The 21,812-nt window shown below is 43.3% G+C and overlaps 1 protein-coding gene across 1 annotated transcript in view; it reads left to right on the forward strand.

Moving 5' to 3' along the window:
• DOCK2 (dedicator of cytokinesis 2) overlaps positions 1-21,812 on the forward strand; it is a 963,684-nt gene that overhangs the window by 112,671 nt on the left and 829,201 nt on the right. The window contains exon 7 of the mRNA XM_075859372.1: positions 630-765. Coding sequence (XP_075715487.1) covers positions 630-765 — 136 coding nt within the window. The remainder of the gene's footprint in view (positions 1-629; positions 766-21,812) is intronic.

Here is a 21,812-nt window from a genome sequence, read left to right on the forward strand (position 1 = left end):
CCAGCTACGAGCATAGATTTCTGCTATAATTTGCTAGTTTCTTGCGAAAAGTATAGTAAATTTGTCAGGCCGCTCCAGGTCACACCCCTTTGCTATGCCTCGCCCAATATTCAGGAGAGCGGCGTAGATGGAATAAATGCATACAAAATGTGTTGCTCAAGTTGCAACGTTTGATAAGTTTGCGTCTTTTCCTACGCTAAATAACTGCCGTAGAAAAGTTAATAAATCCACCACATTGTCTTTGCATTGTGATCCTTATGTATAGTAAGCTTCATATAGTATATTTTATTGCCTAATCCTTGGTAGTAATATTTTTACAGAAGCACATGGGTCAGAAGAGTTCATGATCTATTGAGTTATAGCTTTCCATTTTTAGCCTACAATATACAGACATCATTGACTTGTTCACTCAATTATAGAAATATTTTATAATTGCTAATTGAAAAATGATATATAGAATCATACTGTATCAATGTATTCTTTATAAAGCACTTACAATATATGATAACCCCTACACAGTGATAAAATGCATATAATTGTTTTATTAAATAAATGTCCAATATTTGCTTTTCATTTTACAAGATATGATATTGGAATGATGTGTTCAATCGTGATTGTTTTAACTGCAGAATTCTTGAGCTTGATTTGATTGTACGAGATGAAGATGGAAATATCTTGGATCCTGACAAAACAAGTGTGATTAGTTTATTCCATGCCCACAAAGAGGCCACAGAGAAAATCACTGAGCGTATAAAAGAAGAAATAGTAAGTCATTTTCTTTAGAAGGCGATGAGAAATTAAATAGGTTTCATGTTCTTAGAGATGTAAATTGATTGCATAATATGTTGAGTTTTACATTAAAGCCACTATTGGCATTTAATTCTGTAAACTTCAATACTAGTAGTAGATTGAAGATTTTACAGTGGTACTTTAGACCAGTGGCGTAGCTATAGGGGTCACAACGGTTGCCACTGCCTGCAGGTCACCCATTGCCACACAACGCTGACCGCGCTGGTCCTGCCTCCAACTGAATCTGCGTCCGCAGGACGCACATTCAGTTGGGTTCAATGATGGAACCTTGCTCCAGCATTCACTGTGCCGCGAGCGGCCTGGCGCGATGTAGTGATGTCATTGTGCCTGTCTGCGCCGAGTCACTCACAGCACAGTGCAGAGGAGGAAAAAGATCTCCTCCATCCGAACGGGGATAGGTAAGTAATTATGTCATTATTTTTCTATTAGGCACATACATTTGGGGGCATTATACTGGGTATGGGAGGAGAGGGCTCATTTGGTAGCTGCTGAGGGGCATTATACTGTAGGGGGGCATTATACTGTATGGGCCACCTATTAGGGGCATTATACTGTGTGGTGGTATTATACTGTATGTGGCAGCTATGGAGGGCATTATACTGTATGGGGCAGCTAAGAGGGGCATTAGACTCTATGGGGGGATTATACTGTATGGGGCAGCTATGGGTGCATTATACTGTATGGGGGGAATTATACTGTATATGGCAGCTATGGGGGCATTATACTGTATGGGGGCATTATACTTTATGGAGCAGCTATGGTGCATTATACTGTATGGGAGTATTATACTGTATGGGGCAGCTATGGGGACATTATACTGTATGGTGAATTATAGTGTATGGGGCATCTATTGGGGGCATTATACAGTGTGGTGGCATTATACTGTGGGTCAGCTATGAGGACATTCATGTGGTCTGTCAGGCAAGGCAGCTGGGCATAGGCTGGTGGTGTTGGGGAGGGGTAGGGGGGCCTAAGCTGAATTCTTGCACCAGGGCCCATGAGCCTTTAGCTACGATCCTGCTTTAGACATAAACGTTTATCACTTGTAGCATATGATAGGAGATAAACAATAAATCGGTATGAACCTGGCTGCTAGAATCCCCTCCAATAACTACAACGGGGGACTCTAGACCCCTGTTTCTCCCCACCAGCATATCCGAAGTCAGAAACAGGCCCATTACAAAGAGTAGACGACCGCCTAGGGTGCCACTTCACAACAGGGATTGGGGGCACATTTTTATGTAAAAAAAAAATATTATTATGGGGATTTAATGCATATAGATGGTTTGTCATGATTTTGCTGCGAATCGGCGCAAAAATCGTGATGAAACTGTGATGTGCAAAGATTTCTATAGGACAACTGTTTGCGGGAGGTGTTACTCTAGAAGGTTTTGCACAGATAAGGTCACATGACCATATGTGTGTTGATCCTGAAGCCAGAGAGTGGTGCAGCAAGGTTCCAGGGAGAATTAGTGTGAGCTGTGCTGTGTATGTGTCTGAGGTCTGGTCTATGGTCTGTTTTTATTGAAGGGTTCTGGTCTGTGGTCTGTAGTTATTGAGGGGGTCTGGTCTGGAGGTTGGTCTTTGTTTAGGGGGACTGGGGGTTTGTATTAGTTTAGGTGAGCTGCTTTGGGCCTGTTGTTATTTAGGGGTCTGGTCTGGGATCTGTATTTATTTAGGGGATCATCTTTGGAGTCTGTATTTATTTTTAAGATCTGTTCTGAGGTCTGTATTTATTCTGAGGTCTGTATTTAGGGGTCTGTTGTAAGGCTGGGGTCTGTATTTATTTAGGCTTATTGACCTAGGGTCTGTAGTTATTCTGGGGTCTGTTTTTATTCTTTGGTCTGTTTTTTATTCTGGGGACTGTATTCTGAGGTCGGATTTATGTATTTATTCAGGGGACTGTATTCTGAGGTCGGATTTATGTATTTATTCTGGGGTCTGTATTTATTTTGGGATCTGCTCTGGGGTCTGTATTTATTGAGGGGGTCTGGCTTAGGGGTTTGTATTTGTTTAAGTGGTCTGGGGGTTTGTATTAGTTTAGGGGGTCTGTTCTGGGTCTGTATTTATTTAGGGGATCTGCTTTGGAGTCTGTATTTATTTATAAGATCTGTTCTGGGGGTCTGTATTTTGGGGTGTGTATTTCGGAGTCTGGTCTAAGTTATGTATTCATTATGTGTCTGTATTTATTTTCTGGGGTTTGTCTTGTGGGCTGTAGTTATTCTGATTTTGTTTATTTTATTAAGGGGACTGTATTCTGGGGTCTGGTCTGATGTATGTATTTATTCTGGGGTCTGTATTTATTTTGGGGTCTGTTCTTGGGTCTGTATTTATTTTAAATGTCTAGGGTCTGTATTTATTTAGGGGATTTAGACTGAGGTCTGTATTTGTTTATGGTATATGGTATGGGGTCTGTAGTATTTGAATGCCTCTATTCTGAGGTCTAGTCTGAGGTCTGTATTTACTCTGGTGTCTAGTCTGGGTCTGTATTTTGAGTTCAGTCTGTGGCTATTCTAGGGGCCACATTTATTTTTGTCTTAGGGAGTCTATTTTGGTGTCTGGAGTATGTTCTTATTTTAGGGTCTGTATTTATTTTGGGGACTGTACTTATTTTAGAATCTGTATTTATTCTGGGGTTTGGTCTGGAGTTTGATGAAGAATATACAGCAATCAGCTGTAGCATTAAGACCACTGACAGGTGAAATAAATAACATTAATTATCTCGTTAAAATGGAACCTTTCATGGGGTGCGAAATTAGACAGCGAGTGAATTGTCAGTTCTTGAAGTTGATGTGTTGGAAGTAGGAAAAATGGGATAGTGTAAGGATTTGAGCGACTTTGACAAGGGCCAAATTGTGATGGCTGGAAGACTATGAAAGAGCAACTCAAAAAGGGTAGGTTTTGGTGTGTGTTTCCAGTATGCAGTGGTTATTGCCTACCAAATCTTGTCCAAAGAATGACAACCAGTGAACCGGCGACAGGGTCATGGGCGCCCAAGGTTTATTTATGCAAGTGGGCATCGAAGGCTAGCCCGTCTGGTCCGATCCCACAGAACAGTTGCTGAGTTAATGCTGGCTATTATAGAAATGTGTCACAACACACAGTGCATCCCAGCTTGCTGCGCAGCTGCAGACCGGTTAGGATTGCTGCTGATTCCTGTCTACCCTAGAAAGCGCATACAATGGGCATGTGAGCATCAGAACTGGACTATGGAGCAAATGGAGGAAGGTGGCCTGGTCTGATGAATCACGTTTTCTTTTATATCATGTTGACGGCCGAGCATGTCCACATCTTTTACCTGGAGAAGAGAAGGCACGGCACCATGATGCACTATAGGAAGAAGGCAAGCCAGCATGTGAAGCTCTGGGCAATGTTCTGCTGGAAAACCTTGGCTCCTGGCATTCATGTGGATGTTACTTTGACACGTACCACCACCTAGCTAAACATTGTTGAAAACCTCGGTAACAGTGATCACAATATAGTTATATTTTACATATACTGTAAAAAACAAACCCAATCTTGGAGGGCAGAAACACTTAATTCTAAGAAGGCCAATTTCTCCAGGATGAGGGCTGCAATTCAGGATATAGACTGGGAAGAACTAATGTCAAATTATGGTACAAATGATAAATGGGAGATTTTCAAATCTACTTTGGGTAATTATAGTGCAAAATTTATTCCTATAGGTATCAAGTATAAACGACTAAAATTAAACCCCACATGGCTTACATCTTCTGTAAAAAGGGCAATACATGACAAAAAAAGGGCATTTGTAAAATACAAATCTGAGGGTACATCTGTAGCCTTTTTAAATTATAAAGAGCATAATAAAATCTGTAAAAAGGTAATAAAATCAGCAAAAATGCCAAGGATAGTAAAACAAATCACAAAAAATTATTCGAATATGTAAATGCAAAAAAGCCAAGGTCTGAACATGTAGGACCCCTAAATAGTGGTAATTGGGGAGTTGGTCACAGGGGATCAAGAGAAGGCAGAGTTACTAAATGGGTTCTTTAGCTCTGTATATACAACAGAAGAAAGAGCAGCTGATGTAGCCGGTGCCAGTGCTGTTAATATATCAGTTGATATACTGAATTGGCTGAATGTAGATATGGTCCAAGCTAAGTTAAATAAAATAAATGTACACAAGGCCCGGGACCAGATGGATTACACCCTAGAGTTCTTAAAGAGATTATCTAATGACTGGTATAGTGCCAATGGACTGGTGCAGGGCAAATGTGGTGCCTATTTTCAAAAAGGGCTCTAGATCTTCCCCGGGTAATTATAGACCAGTAAGCTTAACATCCATCGTGGGGAAAATGTATGAGGGGCTATTGAGGGACTATATACAGGATTATGTGACAAAAAAAATAGTATTATAAGTGACAGCCAGCACGGTTTTACTAAGGACAGAAGTTGTCAAACCAACCTGATTTGTTTTTATGAAGAGGTGAGCAGAAGCCTAGACAGAGGGGCCGCTGTGGATATTGTGTTTTTGGACTTTGCAAAGACATTTCACACTGTCCCTCATAGATGTCTAATGGGTAAATTAAGGACTATAGGTTTAGATAGTATAGTTTGTAATTGGATTGAGAATTGGCTCAAGGACCGTATCCAGAGAGTTGTGGTCAATGATTGCTACTCTGAATGGTCCCCGGTTATAAGTGGTGTACCCCAGGGTTCCATGCTGGGACCACTATTATTCAAATATTTTTTTGTACTAGGAAATTATCTAAGCCTTTTTTAAAGCCAACTACTGTAGCTACTGTGACCATCTCCTGCAGTAGACTATTCCATAGATTCACAGATCTCACTACTGTGTGTGTGGCATTATCTACAGGGGGCTGGGTGTGGCATTATCTACAAGGTGTCCAATGGCAGAAGCAGAACTTGTGTAACTTTCTGAACTAAGTTCTGCTTCTGATGCAGCGTCCATATCGCCGTCTGAATTGGTGGAGCACTGCAAGGCGTACGCCAGCTCTGCAGAGAACAAAAAAGAAAAAAAATTACTAATCACCGCTATTAAAACAGCGAAATCAGCAAAAAGAACATCACAGAGATCACGGATAATCCGTTGTGATTACAGGTAATCTGGGGTGATTATGGGTAACCTGGGGGTGATTACGGGTAATCTGCGTACACAGGCAAATATGTGGTGTTTTTCACAGGATAACAGCACAGTATCTCTCTCACCTCTGACAATCAACTAATGTGGTAGGAGGGAGGGAAGCGGCACAAATCCTGTGCTGTATTTTATAAATATGAGACTATGGTCACTGTGATAGGGCCTAACAATTAGTTTTTTTTTTTATCTCCTCTCACCAAACATTCAAGGTGAGATGAGATAAAAAAAAACTCATATTCACCTCACACTGCATTGTAACAGCGATTGCAAACAATGTGGCGATCGCATTGTAGCAGCGATCGCAAACAACGGTCCCTAGTCAGTGTTCCAAGCCTTCAGCTACCGGAGGTAAATCTCCTCCCGGGGGTGCTGCTTTTTTCCAATGCAATGCAGAAAAAAGGCAATGGCATCGGAATAAAGCCTGTTTGTGGCCACCATAATAACACTAATGGGCGGTTACTAACGGGTTAAAGGGTTATTCCCACATTTATGGGATATACCATAAATATCTGATAGATGCTTTGGAACCCGTGTCTATCTTCAGAACAACTTCCATCCCATTCAGAGAATGAATAAAGAGGTGGCCAATTGTTTCTGTAACTTCCATAAAATTGAATAGCGAGAGTCGCATGCATTCATTCTCCACCTGGATGTGGTGGCCGCCTTAACAGGCAGGACACGGCTCGGTGAGTTGGACCCGCATCTATCAGACATTTACAGCATCCTGTGTAGGTTAGAATAACCCTTTAATGAAGCCCTGCGCACGTTCTCTCAGTACGTCATTACTAATAAATATTTTCCAAAAGCTACATCTTTTAGGGGTCCAAATACATTTGCCAGAAGATCCTATATTACCTAATGATATCTCCCTTTAAATGCACTTGTCATCTACATATAATGAAGACAGTAATATAAAGGGGTACTCTCACCTTAGACATTTATGTCATACAAAGTGGAGCTTGAGTGCAGTCTGGCTAATATTCAAAAATTTACATGAATATTCAAATGTCCCAAAAAATATCAACCTTGGTAGCCTTTTATCCAGGAACAATATTACATAGTTACATAGTTGAAAAGGTTGAAAAAAGACACAGGTCCATCACCTCCAACCTCTAATCCTACCATGTTAGGCCCCATGCACACAACCGTAAATTCGGCCGTAATTACGGGCCATAATTACGGCCCGATTCAGTTCTATTGACTGCGGACATCTTTCCGTATCGAATGGGTGTCCGTGCCATAGAACTGTGCACGGAATTATGTACCATGTCTGTTTTTTCGTGTTATACAAGCCGTGCTCCCCTACTTTGTATGGGAGCATGGCCCAAAAATGCAGACGGCCTTCGCCAATCTCGGGCCATGATTATGATCACGGCCGTGTGCATGGGGTCTTAATCCAGAGGAAGGCAAAACTCCCATGAGGTTGTTGCCAATTGCCTCATTAGGGGAAAATTCCTCTCTGACTCCAAATATGGCCATGACATGTCAGAAGTTTGTCAACTGTTTAGCTATACTTTAAATATCAGAATTAAGGTTCTGTCTATCACCTGTACATAATTCCTGTAGAATGCGGGGGGTGTATACCATTCAGATTCGGTGATTTGTCTATTTTAGTGATTTTAATGCGGCGCTGCACTTCTTGCTGGGTTAACCCCTTAAGGACACGGCCAATTTTGTCCTTGAGGACAGAGCAATTTTTTTTACATTTCCCTCTTTGCATCCCGACGCTCATAATTCTTTTATTTTTTGTACGAAGTAGTTGTATGAGACTTTGTTTTTTGCGGGATGAGTTGTACTTTATGTACGTACCCTTTTTTGGTACAAATACATTATCGTTTAATTTCTATAAATTTTTAATTAGATTAAAATGCAGAAAAAAAGCAGTTGCGCAGCAGTTTTATTTTTTTTTTTTTACACCATACACCGATCATCATAAATAATGTTATATCTTTGTTGTACAGGTTGTTACGGTCGGGGCGATACCAAATATGTCTATATTATTTCATGTTTTGGGACTTATATTTTAAAAAGTTTATTTATTATAAAAAAATGTGTGTTTCTGTGTATTTTATTTACTTTTTATTCATTTATTTATCATTATTATTTTTTTACATTCATTTAACCTTTTTTTTTAATCCCATAAAGGGATTTATCATTTTGATTTTGATTTTGTAACTGCAATGTACTGGCATAGATCTATATGCCAGTACATTAGCCTGTGTACTGATTGTACACAGGCAGTTGTTAGGGCATACCTCAGTATGCCCTAACAACAGGAAATATGTTCAGACAGCCCTGGGGTCCTTCACTGGACCCTGGGCTGTCTGGCCATATGAGTTGTGGGCTTTGATCGCGTCACAGTTATCTTCTGTGACGCGATCAATGTGCAGTCCCCCCTCTTTGAACGGCGCGATCAGCTTTCATCGCGGCGTTCAAAGGGTTAACAGCGGAGAGAAGATGGCCGTTGCCCCGCTCACGATCACACACACAGAGACGGCAGAGACTGCTGTCACTCAGGACGAGTATGCTCGTACTAATGCGCGAAGTGCTCGCTGCTCAGGCCGAGCATACTCGTCCTGTGTCGGCAACAAGTTAAGCAGGTGACATTTCTTTTTTTCTTTATAATTATTTAATGCCTTGTCCCTACCATCCTGCTTTAGTATTTTGCAGGCTTTCTTTTTATCCTTTATTATTGTTTTATTTAAACACATCGGTTTCATCCTATTTCTAGCTTGTTTATTCCCATAAGGTATATATTTTTCACAGGACCTATTTAAGAGTCTTTTAAAAATGTTCCGTTTAGTTTGATTATTTTTATTTTTGAGAAAATTGTCCCAGTTTACACCCCTAAAGGGCTGGCAAAGAAAAAAAAGAGTTTACAAAAAGTGCCCCCCAGCCTTGATTTGCCTTCCCTAAATCCCCCTACATACTTTCTAACCAGTTTCTGTTTGATCTCAATCATCACTGCTGCTTTTTCTGTTTGTTTACATCCCTTCTTATTGTTCCTGGCTGTTTCCTGTCTTGTAACCCACCATACCCAGGAGACAGCTTACACCCCCCACCCTTGTCCTCCCCAGCATCTCAGCTATTTGCATACTGCCACGCCCCTCTATGTTCACAGGGTCCTTCCCTGCTCTAATTACAGTCACCCAGCTCACTCCCTGCACACTGTCACAGCCAGCAATATTACACAGGCGTGATGAGGGTTACATACAGGGATGATCTGGGTTATATACAGGGGTGATGGGGGTTATATACAGGGATGATGGGGTTATATACAGAGATGATAGGGGTTATATACAGGGACAATACAACTCCATCATCCCTGCATATAACCCCCATCATCCCTGTGTATTACATCATCATCACTGTACATAACCGCCATCATCCCTGTATATAAATCGCCATCATCCCTGTATATAACCCTCATCATCCCTATTTATAACCCCCATCATCCCTATATATAACCGCCATCATCCATGTATATAACCCCATCATCCCTCTATATAACCACCATCATTCCTGTACATAACCGCCATCATCCCTGTACATAACCATTATTACCCCTGTACATAACCACCATCATTCCTCTACATAACCACCATCATCCCTGTGCATAACCGCCATCATCCCTGTGTATAACCGCCATCATCCCTGTGTATTACCCCAATATTCTTGTGTATTACCCCCAACATCCCTGTACATTCCCATAACATCCCTGTATATAATCCCCATCATCACTGTGTATTACCTCATCATCCTATACAGAGATGATGGTGGTTATATACAGGGATGATGGTGGTTATATACAGGAATGATGGGGGTAATACACAGAGATGATGGGGTAATACACAGAGATGATGGGGGTTACATATAGGGATGATGGGGTTATATACAGAGATGTTGGGGGTAATACACAGGGATGATGGGGGTTATACACAGGGATGATGGAGGTTATACACATGGATGATGGGTGTTAACATTTAAACACAGGGATGATGAGGGTTATATACAGGGATGATGACCCCCATCATTCCTGTATATAACCCCATCATCCCTGTATTTATATAACCCCCATCATCCCTGCATTTATATAACACCCATCTTCCCTGCATTTATGTAACCACGTAATCACTTTATATATGCAACCATCGGGGCGTAAAGGGATTGAGGCATAACTTGAATGCCGCCCCTACTCCTTCTACATCAGAGAGTAGAAAGAGGAGGGGGAGTGTACTATGGGAGACTATGTTCAGTGTCTTTGATCAGCCAGCACTTTCGGAAATAAGAGGCACGGCGCGTCATCAATTACGTTTACAGGCAGTGGGACCAGAGGCGGAAATCTGAAAAGCTCATGAAACATCCGCCCGGCCCCCTGCCTGTAAACCTAGATGATGCGCCGTGCCTCTTATTGCCAGAAGAAGTGAAAAGTTTACTCTGGGTGTAGTCACGTAACTCGAAGTCAGAACACAGTAACGCTGCCACATATAAGCATACATTATATTAGAAAGTTAATTATATATGTCACATTAAGTCACAATATAAATAAAATTTATTCCTGGTCAACCCCTTTAAGGTCATCCCTTAGCCCATGAAAATTGGCCTCTGTGAAGATTAGAGTTTTTGTACCAAACCATTTATTAAAGATTACATGAAAACTTATTATGTTGTGGTCACTATTACCTAGGTGACCCCCAACCTGTACGTTTAATATTCTGTCCGGCCTATTGGTTAAAATTAGGTCTGGAAGTGTCCCTCCTCTTGTTGGATCTTGCACCAGTTGTGAAAGGTAATTGTCTTTAATTATTGTCAAAATATTGTCCTTTGTTGGACCTGCAGGTTGCTGCCTCCCAGTTTAAATCAGGATCGTTAAAGTCCCCCATAATAATGACTTCATTATGATTTGCTGCCTCATCTATTTGCTTTATTAGTTGATTTTCTGCTTCTTCCATTAAACTTGGAGACATAGGCCCAGTTTACAAAGAGTTTTTTTATGCTGATTTTGACGTCCGACACGATGAAGTTCCTGTGAGAGGAAGTGAGTGACGTCACAGCGTGATCTCGCGAGGACACGCTGTGTGTCTGTGCACTGCCAGAAGCTGGGTGGTAAGGAAGAGAAGTGGATGATGCTGATTCGTCAGCATCATACACTTCCATTCACAACGCCCAGCTAGTAAAACAAGTAAAAACGCCCATATGTAACAAACACAATACACGCCCAGTTGGACATAACTTTTAACACGCCCAGTTGTACATAAGAAAGGCTCATTTGCATAAATATAAAAACGGTCATAACTTGGCCCAAAATGCTAGTTTTTGAAAAAAAAAAAATTTTTTACTGTTATCTACATTGCAGCGCCGATCTGCTGCAATAGGAGATAGGGGTTTGAAAATCTGGTGACAGAGCCTCTTTAACATGTAGATTTTACACGGTGAACGCCATCAAAACAAAACTCTACAAATCTACAACTCGTCTCACATAAAACAAGCCCTCATATGGCAATACTGATGGAAACGAAAAAATAAGTTATGGCTTTTTGAAGGTGGGGAGGAAAAAAATAAAGTGAAAATCCGAAAATTGGCTGCGGAAGGAAAGCGTTAAGAACTAACTGTTTACTTGCTGCCTAATATATCCCACCCATTGTAATGAGATAACCAATGTTATTCACTTCACCTGTCAGTGGTTTTAATGTTATGACTTATCGGGGTATATATTACATCATATCATAATAGAAATACAAATATGGTCCTGCCTGCTATTAGAAATTTCATGTACTTCTAAAATGCATGCTAGGCCCCAATTCACCTGATTACGAGGGTATACTGTTATAAAGACAAAATAATGCATGGCATTACCCCTCAACAATCCCCACCAGAAAGGCTTGTCCATGATCAGATTCTATTCTCCACTGGCAGCTGCAGATCTGTGGCGACAAACCTGTCTATTGAATCCAGTAAGGAGGTTGCTCTTTATAGTAAGTTATTTTTTTTGTATTCTTGCTTTTTATCCACTTCCTGACCAGAAGCTTTACCCCTCTTCCTGACCTGGCCCATTTTCAAGCTTTAGCCATATGCCAATTTAAATGCAAATTGTTCTTCTATTACTCTTCCAATCTACATGTACAGTGAAGGAAATAAGTATTTGATCCCTTGCTGATTTTGTAAGTTTGCCCACTGTCAAAGACATGAACAGTCTAGAATTTTTAGGCTAGGTTAATTTTACCAGTGAGAGATAGATTATATTAAAAAAATAACAGAAAATCACATAGTCAAAATTATATATATTTATTTGCATTGTGCACAGAGAAATAAGTATTTGATCCCCTACCAACCATTAAGAGTTCAGCCTCCTCCAGACCAGTTACACGCTCCAAATCAACTTGGTGCCTGCATTAAAGACAGCTGTCTTAAATGGTCACCTGTATAAAAGACTCCTGTCCACAGACTCAGTTAATCAGTCTGACTCTAACCTCTACAACATGGGCCAGACCAAAGAGCTTTCTAAGGATGTCAGGGACAAGATCATAGACCTGCACAAGGCTGGAATGGGCTACAAAACCATAAGTAAGACGCTGGGTGAGAAGGAGACAACTGTTGGTGCAATAGTAAGAAAATGGAAGACATAGAAAATGACTGTCAATCGACATCGATCTGGGGCTCCATGCAAAATCTCACCTCATGGGGTATCCTTGATCCTGAGGAAGGTGAGAGCTCAGCCGAAAACTACACGGGTGGAACTTGTTAATGATCTCAAGGCAGCTGGGACCACAGTCACTAAGAAAACCATTGGTAACACAATACGCCGTAATGGATTAAAATCCTACAGTGCCCGCAAGGTCCCCCTGCTAAAGAAGGCACATGTACAGGCCCGTCTGAAGTTTGCAAATGAACATCTGGATGATTCTGAGAGTGATTGGGAGAAGGTGCTGTGGTCAGATGAGACTAAAATTGAGCTCTTTGGCATTAACTCAACTCACCGTGTTTGGAGGAAGAGAAATGCTGCCTATGACCCAAAGAACACCGTCCCCACTGTCAAGCATGGAGGTGGAAACATTATGTTTTGGGGGTGTTTCTCTGATAAGGGCACAGGACTACTTCACTGCATCAATGGGAGAATGGATGGAGCCATGTACCGTCAAATCCTGAGTGACAACCTCCTTCCCTCCACCAGGACATTAAAAATGGCTCGTGGCTGGGTCTTCCAGCACGACAATGACCCGAAACATACAGCCAAGGCAACAAAGGAGTGGCTCAAAAAGAAGCACATTAAGGTCATGGAGTGGTCTAGCCAGTCTCTAGACCTTAATCCCATCGAAAACTTACGGAGGGAGCTGAAGATCCGAGTTGCGAAGTGACAGCCTCGAAATCTTAATGATTTACAGATGATCTGCAAAGAGGAGTGGGCCAAAATTCCATCTAAAATATGTGCAAACCTCATCATCAACTACAAAAAAATGTCTGACTGCTGTGCTTGCCATCAAGGATTTTGCCACCAAGTATTAAGTCTTGTTTGCCAAAGGGATCAAATACTTATTGCACAATGCAAATAAATATATTTAATTTTGACAATGTGATTTTCTTTTTTTTAAAATATAATCTATCTCTCACTGGTAAAATTAACCTAGCCTAAAAATTCTAGACTGTTCATGTCTTTGACAGTGGGCAAACTTACAAAATCAGCAAGGGTTCAAATACTTATTTCCTTCACTGTATATATATATATATATATATATATATATATATATATATATATATATATATATATATATATAAAAGATATAGATAAAGAGATAGTTGGATAGAAATTATAATTATCTTTATTTGTATAACAAAAAAAAGCGCAATTTGGATATATATACAGATATAATTATCTATCTATCTATCTATCTAATATCTATCTGACTGTCACGGACACTGGGTTTGTGGACCCACAAGGCCGCTCCGCCGTAGCGGGGAGGCAGCTGACCAGGTCACAGTCTATGTGAAAGTTAGATGGCAGACAGTAATGCTTAGGTACCTGAAATAGTCCGGGCAGTGGCCGTGGCTTCAGCACGGGTGGAGGCAGGTGCGGCAAGTGGCGCCAGACGTGGCGGGCAGTATCCGATGAGCGGTAGACACTTGACGTGGCAGAAGACAATTGACGTGGCAGATGGCACTTGACGTGGCAGATGGAACTTGACGTGGCAGATGGCACTTGACGTGGCAGATGGCACTTGACGTGGCAGATGGCACTTGAACGCGGGTAGGCACAGGAACAATGCGGAATACAGGAACGGTAACAGGGCATGGGTAACAGCTGGAACGGGAGACACTAAGGGACCATTTGCGAGACAGACTGGGAAAGACTAACAAGGCTCAGGCAAGGATCAGAAGGTCTGGGGCATTCTTATAGAGCAGGAAATCATGTGGGTTAATGATTATTGTTTTCATGTGCGCGCGCTGGCCCTTTAAGAGCGGGCGCGAGCGTGCGCGCGCACCCTACGGGACCCAGCCGGACGGAGCGGAAGTGAGCGCTGGCATCTCCTAGGAGGGAGACGGAGGCCAGCGCTCACAGATCCATGGCTGCGGGCGTCGGGAGGTGAGTGAACCTGACGGCCCGCGGCCATGGGCGCTACAGTATCCCCCCTCTTACGCCCCCTCTTCTTGGGACCAGAGTGAGAGAGGAACTTTTTAATAAGAGTAGGGGCGCTGAGGTTCTCTTCTGGCTCCCAGGACCTCTCCTCAGGACCAAACCCTCTCCAGTCCACCAGAAAGTCCTTCCTCCTACCCTCTTGCAGTCCAGGATCTAATTACCTCGAATACATCAGAAGGGCCGCTGGAAGCAACTGTGGAACTAGAGGTCTTGCTGTAGCGGTTCAGGACCACTGGTTTCAGGAGGGACACATGGAAGGAGTTAGGGATTCTGAGGGTAGGGGGCAGCCGCAGCTTATAGGAAACAGGGTTAATTTGTTGCAGGATCTCGAAAGGACCAAGGAACCTGGGAGCAAACTTGTATGAAGGCACCATCAAGCGAATGTTTCGAGAGGACAGCCAGACTTTAGTCCCAGGAAGATACTGAGGCGGCTCTCTTCTTTTGGTATCTGCCTTACGCTTCATGCGATCTACCGTCAGCAAAATAGAGGACCGGGTCTGTTGCCATATTTGCAGGAAGTCCCCATATGCAGAGTCAGCAGCGGGTACCTGAGATGAAGTCGACACAGGAAGAGGAACTCTGGGATGTTGACTGTACACGATGTGAAACGGAGTGGAAGTGGTGGACTTGCTTGTGTGGTTATTATATGAAAACTCAGCCCATGGAAGAAGCTGTACCCAGTTATCGTGCTGTGAAGAGATGAAGTGGCGGAGATAATTTTCCATGATCTGGTTGATCCTCTCAACCTGCTTATTGGACTGGGGGTGATAGGCAGAAGAATAGTCCAAACTCAAATCCAGGAGTTTACATAGGGCTCTCCAGAACTTGGAGGTAAACTGAACCCCCCGGTCGGACACAATGTGAAGAGGCAAGCCATGCAAGCCGAAGATGTGCTGAATGAAGAAACTTGCCAGTCGAGGAGCAGAGGGTAGGCCAGTCAGCGGGATAAAATGAGCCAACTTAGAGAACCGGTCCACCACCACCCAGATGGTGTTGCATCCTGCAGAGAGAGAAAGGTCCGTGACGAAGTCCATAGCGATGTGCTGCCAGGGGGCACTGCGTACAGGCAGGGGTTGAAGCAGGCCGGCAGGCTTGCTGTGAGTCACTTTGATAGAGGCACACACCGTGCAAGCAGAGACAAAGTCCAGAACATCCTCAGCTAGTTTAGAACTGTGTCCCCAGCGGAGAATTCTTTTCCTGTCTGCCAACCGAACAAAAGTTCTCCCCGGAGGGATATTTCTAAGCTGCAGAGGATTGGCGGTGACAACGCAGGATGGGTCTATGATCGTCTGAAGGGACTCCACCGTGTCTTCCGTTTCAAATGATCTGGACAGGGCATCGGCCCTCACGTTCTTGTCAGCGGGACGGTAGTGGAGCAGAAATTGGAAACGGGTGAAGAACAGTGACCACCTGGCTTGACGAGGATTCAGTCTTTGAGCGGACTGAAGGTAAGTGAGATTCTTGTGGTCGGTGAAGATCAGGATGGGGTGAGCAGCGCCCTCCAGAAGATGTCTCCACTCCTCCAGGGCCAATTTGATAGCCAGTAGCTCCCGATCTCCAATGGAATAATTGCGCTCAGCAGAGGAAAACAGTCTTGAGTAGTAGCCACATACTACTGCCTTTCCTTTGGAGCTCCTCTGGAACAGAAGTGCGCCTGCACCAACAGAGGAAGCGTCCACTTCCAGTGAGAACTGCCGAGATACGTCAGGGTGATGGAGGATCGAAGCTGAAGTGAAGGCTTTCTTGAGGCTAATGAATGCGGACTCTGCCTCTGGAGCCCACACCTTGGCGTTCACACCCTTCTTGGTAAGGGTAGAGATGGGGGCCGTCAGAGAAGAACAGTTCGGAATAAACTGCCGGTAGAAATTGGCGAAACCCAGGAACCGCTGTATGGCCCTTAGGCCTTGAGGACATGGCCATTCCAGGACAGACTTTAACTTCTCAGGGTCCATCTTAAGGCCTTGATCCGAGATGACATAGCCCAGGAAGGGCAGAGACCTCTTTTCAAAGGTGCATTTCTCTAACTTGGCATACAAGCGATTCTCTCTTAGTCGCAGAAGAACTTGACGAACATGCCTCCGATGGGTCATCAGATCTGGGGAGAAGATTAGAATATCATCGAGATAAACTACAACACACGTATAGAGGAGATCTCGGAAGATGTCATTAACGAACTCCTGAAATACTGCGGGAGCGTTACACAGTCCAAAGGGCATCACTAGGTATTCGTAATGCCCATCGCGGGTGTTAAATGCCGTCTTCCATTCGTCACCTCGGCGAATCCGGATTAGATTATAGGCCCCCGCAGATCTAGCTTGGAAAATTTTTTGGCTCCTCGTATGCGATCAAACAGCTCGGAAATGAGTGGCAACGGGTATTTGTTCTTGACCGTGATCTGATTGAGACCACGGTAGTCAATGCAGGGTCGGAGAGATCCATCTCTCTTTTTAACGAAGAAGAATCCTGCCCCGGCCGAGGAGGAAGATTTTCGAATAAAACCCCTCTCCAAGTTCTCCTTGATATAGGCTAACATCGATAAAGTCTCTGGCAAGGAGAGAGGATATACTCGTCCACGGGGAAGAGAAGCATTGGGAACCAGTTCAATGGGACAGTCATAATTCCGATGTGGAGGCAATGTCTCAGCCTCTCGTTTGCAGAAGACATCCGCAAAACTGGCATACTGATAAGGTAGATCGGAAAGTGACTGAGGCAGAGGGGGCGCAACAGGACGGACTTGTGACAGGCAATGGCTATGGCATCTGGAACCCCATTGAAGAACTTCTCCAGAACTCCAGTCGAGTGTCGGGGCGTGTAGACGGAGCCATGGCAGACCCAGCAGGATAGGATTGATATACTGGGTAGTACCAGGAAGGAGATCTGTTCTGAGTGAAGAGCTCCGACCCGTAATGTCACCGGCTCAGTGATGAGCATGATTGGATCAGGCAACGGTAGACCATTCACAGAGGCAACTGCCAGGGGTCTCTCCAGACTGACTGTGGGTAGTTGAAACCGATCCACTAGATCTTGGTGGATAAAATTAGCAGCCGCTCCAGAGCCAAGATAGGCGGAGGAAGGATGTGATGTCTGTCCGGTGACGATGACCACAGGTATCGACAATTTGGAAGAGGTTTTAACGTTTGGAGACGTTCCACCTAGAGTTGCCTCTCCAACCAACCCTAGGTACTGGAGTTTCCCGGTTTCTGTGGGCATTGGCGCACAAAATGACCCTTGAGGCCGCAATACATGCAAAGTCCAGAGGAGCGTCTGCGCTGCTTCTCCTGTTCAGATAACCGGACTCTGTCTACCTGCATGGGTTCCTCAGGTAGCGCACTAGGAGTGGACAATAGTGGTCTCTGGGCAGGGGGTGCTGGTATGTGGGCCCGGCTCTCCTGACGAACCTCTTGAGAGCGCTCCCGGATTCTCATATCAACCCGGGTGGCTAACAGGATGAGGGCATCCAAGGTAGAAGGAAGGTCGCGGGCTGCCAGTTCGTCCTTGATGTGAGAGGACAGTCCCTGCCAGAAGGTCGCCACCAGTGCCTCATTGTTCCATGCCAGCTCGGCTGCTAGGGTACGGAAGGAGATCGCATGCTCCCCTACTGTGGAGCCTTCTTGCTTGAGGGTCAACAGAGTAGCTGCGGCAGAGGATGTTCGACCCGGCTCCTCGAACACGGCACGAAAGGACTGCAGGAACAAGGCTAGGTCCGAGGATACAGGTCCCTGTTGCTCCAAGATTGGGTTTGCCCATGCGAGGGCCTTGCCAGCGAGGAGGGAGATGATAATGAACGCTACTTTGGCCTCCTCGGAGGGGAAGAGATGAGGCCGTAGCCTAAAATCCACCGTGCATTGATTAAGAAATACTCTGCATGCTCTGGGGTCACCGTCGTAGCGAGGAGGAAGAGGCAGAGGAACTGAGGAACCTGAACAAACAGGGGGAGCAACAGGCAGTGGCACGGCAACAGCCTCTGGAGGAATTGCCATTAAGTTTCACCAAGACATCTAAAAATTGGATGTCTGTATCCGAATGCACCATCGTGAATTTAACCTTATCGTCAAAAGAATTTATGTTAGTGAAAAATTCTTGGAGTGTCTCACAGTCACCTGACAGATCACGAACATATCAGTCCCAGAAACAATGGGACGCCCCGGAGGGTCGATCAGGGACTTATGTATTTTTGGAAGAGTGTATAGTACCGGGGTTCTGGGTTGATCTATAACCAAATAATCAGCCAGATTATCATCTATAATACCACCCATAATGGCCTCAACCAGAATGTTTTTAATCTCCCTGCCAATTTCAAATTTGGGATCATAGTTGATACACTTATATATCTCAGTATCATCTAGCTGTCTCCTGATTTCTCTAAGGTATGATGAGGTATCCATCACAACCACTGCTCCACCTTTATCTGCAGGTTTGATGGTAATGCTAGTGTCTCTAGCTAATTCATCCAATGCTCTAGATTCTGCCAATGTTAAATTGGGACGCCTAAATTTAACCCCTTTGGTACACTCAGTTTTGATTGTTTCAATGTCACCCTTCACATCTGTAATAAAAGCATCTATGACAGACATGTTAACATGAGGCACAAATTGACTCCATTTAGTAAGACCTAATTGTCTGATATTTAATTCAGAGTCAACATTGCGTACAGGTGCAGATTTATCAGAAAACCAATATTTTAACTTAATAGCTCTAAAAAAACGGAATAGATCAGTCTCAATCTGAAACCAATCAGTCAGAGAAGAAGGGCAAAGCGAAAGTTCCTTATTGAGGAGCAATTTCTGAGGTTCAGACAGTACCTTAGAGGAAATATTGAACACTACTGGATTTAAGTGTCATAAACATTTAATTATTGGTTTTTCAATTAAACTCATGGATGGTATTGTGGCTTTTAGGGCTCTTTGGATCATTGTAATCAATCTCAGACACCTGTGATAATTAGTTTGCCAGGTGTGCCCAATCAAAGGTAAACTACTTAAGAAGGACGTTCCACATTATTAAGCAGGCCACAGGTTTCAAGCAATATGGGAGATAAAAAGGATCTCTCTGCTGCCGAAAAGTGTGAAATAGTGCAATACCTTGGACAAGGTATGAAAACATTGGATATTTCAAGAAAACTTAAGCGTGATCATCGTACTGTGAAAAGATTTGTGGCTGATTCAGAGCACAAACGGGTTCGTTCAGATAAAGGCATAATGAGGAAGGTTTCTGCCAGACAAATTAATAGGATTAGGAGAGCAGCTGCTAAAATGCCATTGCAAAGCAGCAAACAGGTATTTGAAGCCGCTGGTGCCTCTGGAGTCCCGCGAACCTCAAGGTGTAGGATCCTCCAGAGGTTTGCAAGTTTGCATAAAGCTATTATTCGGACACCCCTAAACAATGCTCACAAGCATAAACGGTTGCAGTGGGCTCAGAAATACATGAAGACTCATGTTCAAACCGTGTTGTTTACTGATGAGTGCCGTGCAACCCTGGATGGTCCAGATGGATGGAGTAGTGGATGGTTGGTGAATGGCCACCATGTCCCAACAAGGCTGCGACGTCAGCAAGGAGGTGGCGGAGTCATGTTTTGGCCTGGAATCATGGGAAGAGAGCTGGTAGGCCCCTTTAGGGTCCCTGATGGTGTGAAAATGACCTCTGCAAAGTACGTAGAGTTTATGACTGACCACTTTATTCCGTGGTACAAAAGAAGAACCGTGACTTCCCTAGCAAAATTATCTTCATGCATGACAATGCACCATCTCATGCTGCAAAGAATACCTCTGTGTCATTGGCTGCTATGGGCATAAAAGGAGAGAAATTCATGGTGTGGCCCCCATGTTCCCCTGAACTCAACCCTATTGAGAACCTTTGGATCATCCTCAAGTAAAATATCTATGAGGGTGGGAGGCAGTTCACAACTAAACAGAAGCTCTGGGAGGTTATTCTGACATCCTGCAAAGATATTCAAGCAGAAACTGTCCAAATACTCACAAATTCAATGGATGCAAGAATTGTGAAGGTGATATCAAAGAAGGGGTCCTATGTTAACATTTAACTTGGCCTGTTAAGTTTTTTGTGATTGAAAGAGCTTTTGATTTCTGTAAATATGACCTCCTGATGCTGCAAATTCAACAAATTACCATTTTAGTTCTCTTTACAACCTTTAAAATGTTTTAATCTCTGTTGTGCATAATAATTTGAAACAGTGCATTTTGAGGTTTTTACTTCTAAAAAAAATCTGTTATCATTAGGAGATTTGTTCAATAAAATTTGCATTATACTCCAACGGTTGATGGCTTGAAGATTATATGGACTGTCATTTGCATCGACTATTTAGGAAACTCAGCGATAATAGAAGCTTGCCCCGCATCTCTCCTTATTCCCCTTTATAAACTAAGCTGTCAAAAGGACTGCTGCAGGTCTGGTAATTCCCTCAGCATTCTCAGAGACCGTGCAGACTGTATACTGAATCCAATCCATGAATTGCCTCTAACAGAGTTTTTCTATGTTGCTACATTCAGCAGGCGTAGGCTGGATTTCGGATTGCCTGTAAAACATAAAAAAAAACAAAACAACTATTTACACATGGTATCACCATAATCGACTAGTAGAAAAAAGTTAATATTTAATTTATAGCGCACAGCGAGCACTGTAAAAAAATAATAATAAAAAGTTATGAAAAGTCAATCAAAACTACACATTGTCCCACAAAAAATAAGCTTTCACACAGCTCCGTCGACGAAAACATAAAAAAGTTATGGATCTCAGAATATGGCGACACAAAAGGGGCAGAATGTGTTCCAAAAGGGGGATAAGATTTGGCACCTTTTATTAGTGCGACAATGGCCACACATCGATTTTTATTTATTTATCACATTATGATACCACCTTATTATGCCCTGATGTACTCTACACAGCTTACATACAGTATGCCCCCACATTACACACTCCCCACATTACACACTCAAAAACCAGTAAACCCTAAACAGAACTACTGCCAAGCAAAATCTACGCTCCGAATTCCAAATGGTGCTCCCACCCTTCTGAGCCCTACAGCGAGCCCAAACAGCAGTTTACATCAACATATATGCTTGACCGTTTTTGTGGTATTTGCCTTTAGTTGCACAACTGGACACATCATATTCCGCACTAAATTTGAAAAATTGCTTCTAAAGTTATATACCTTGTAACGTAACAACTATATGTCCTGGTAGCCAGTGTCTTAGCGCACGAGGATGTACAGTTACTGCGCGGTTCCCG

The sequence above is a fragment of the Rhinoderma darwinii genome, chromosome 3, assembly GCF_050947455.1.
Source record: "Rhinoderma darwinii isolate aRhiDar2 chromosome 3, aRhiDar2.hap1, whole genome shotgun sequence".
Taxonomy (NCBI): Eukaryota; Metazoa; Chordata; class Amphibia; order Anura; family Rhinodermatidae; genus Rhinoderma; species Rhinoderma darwinii.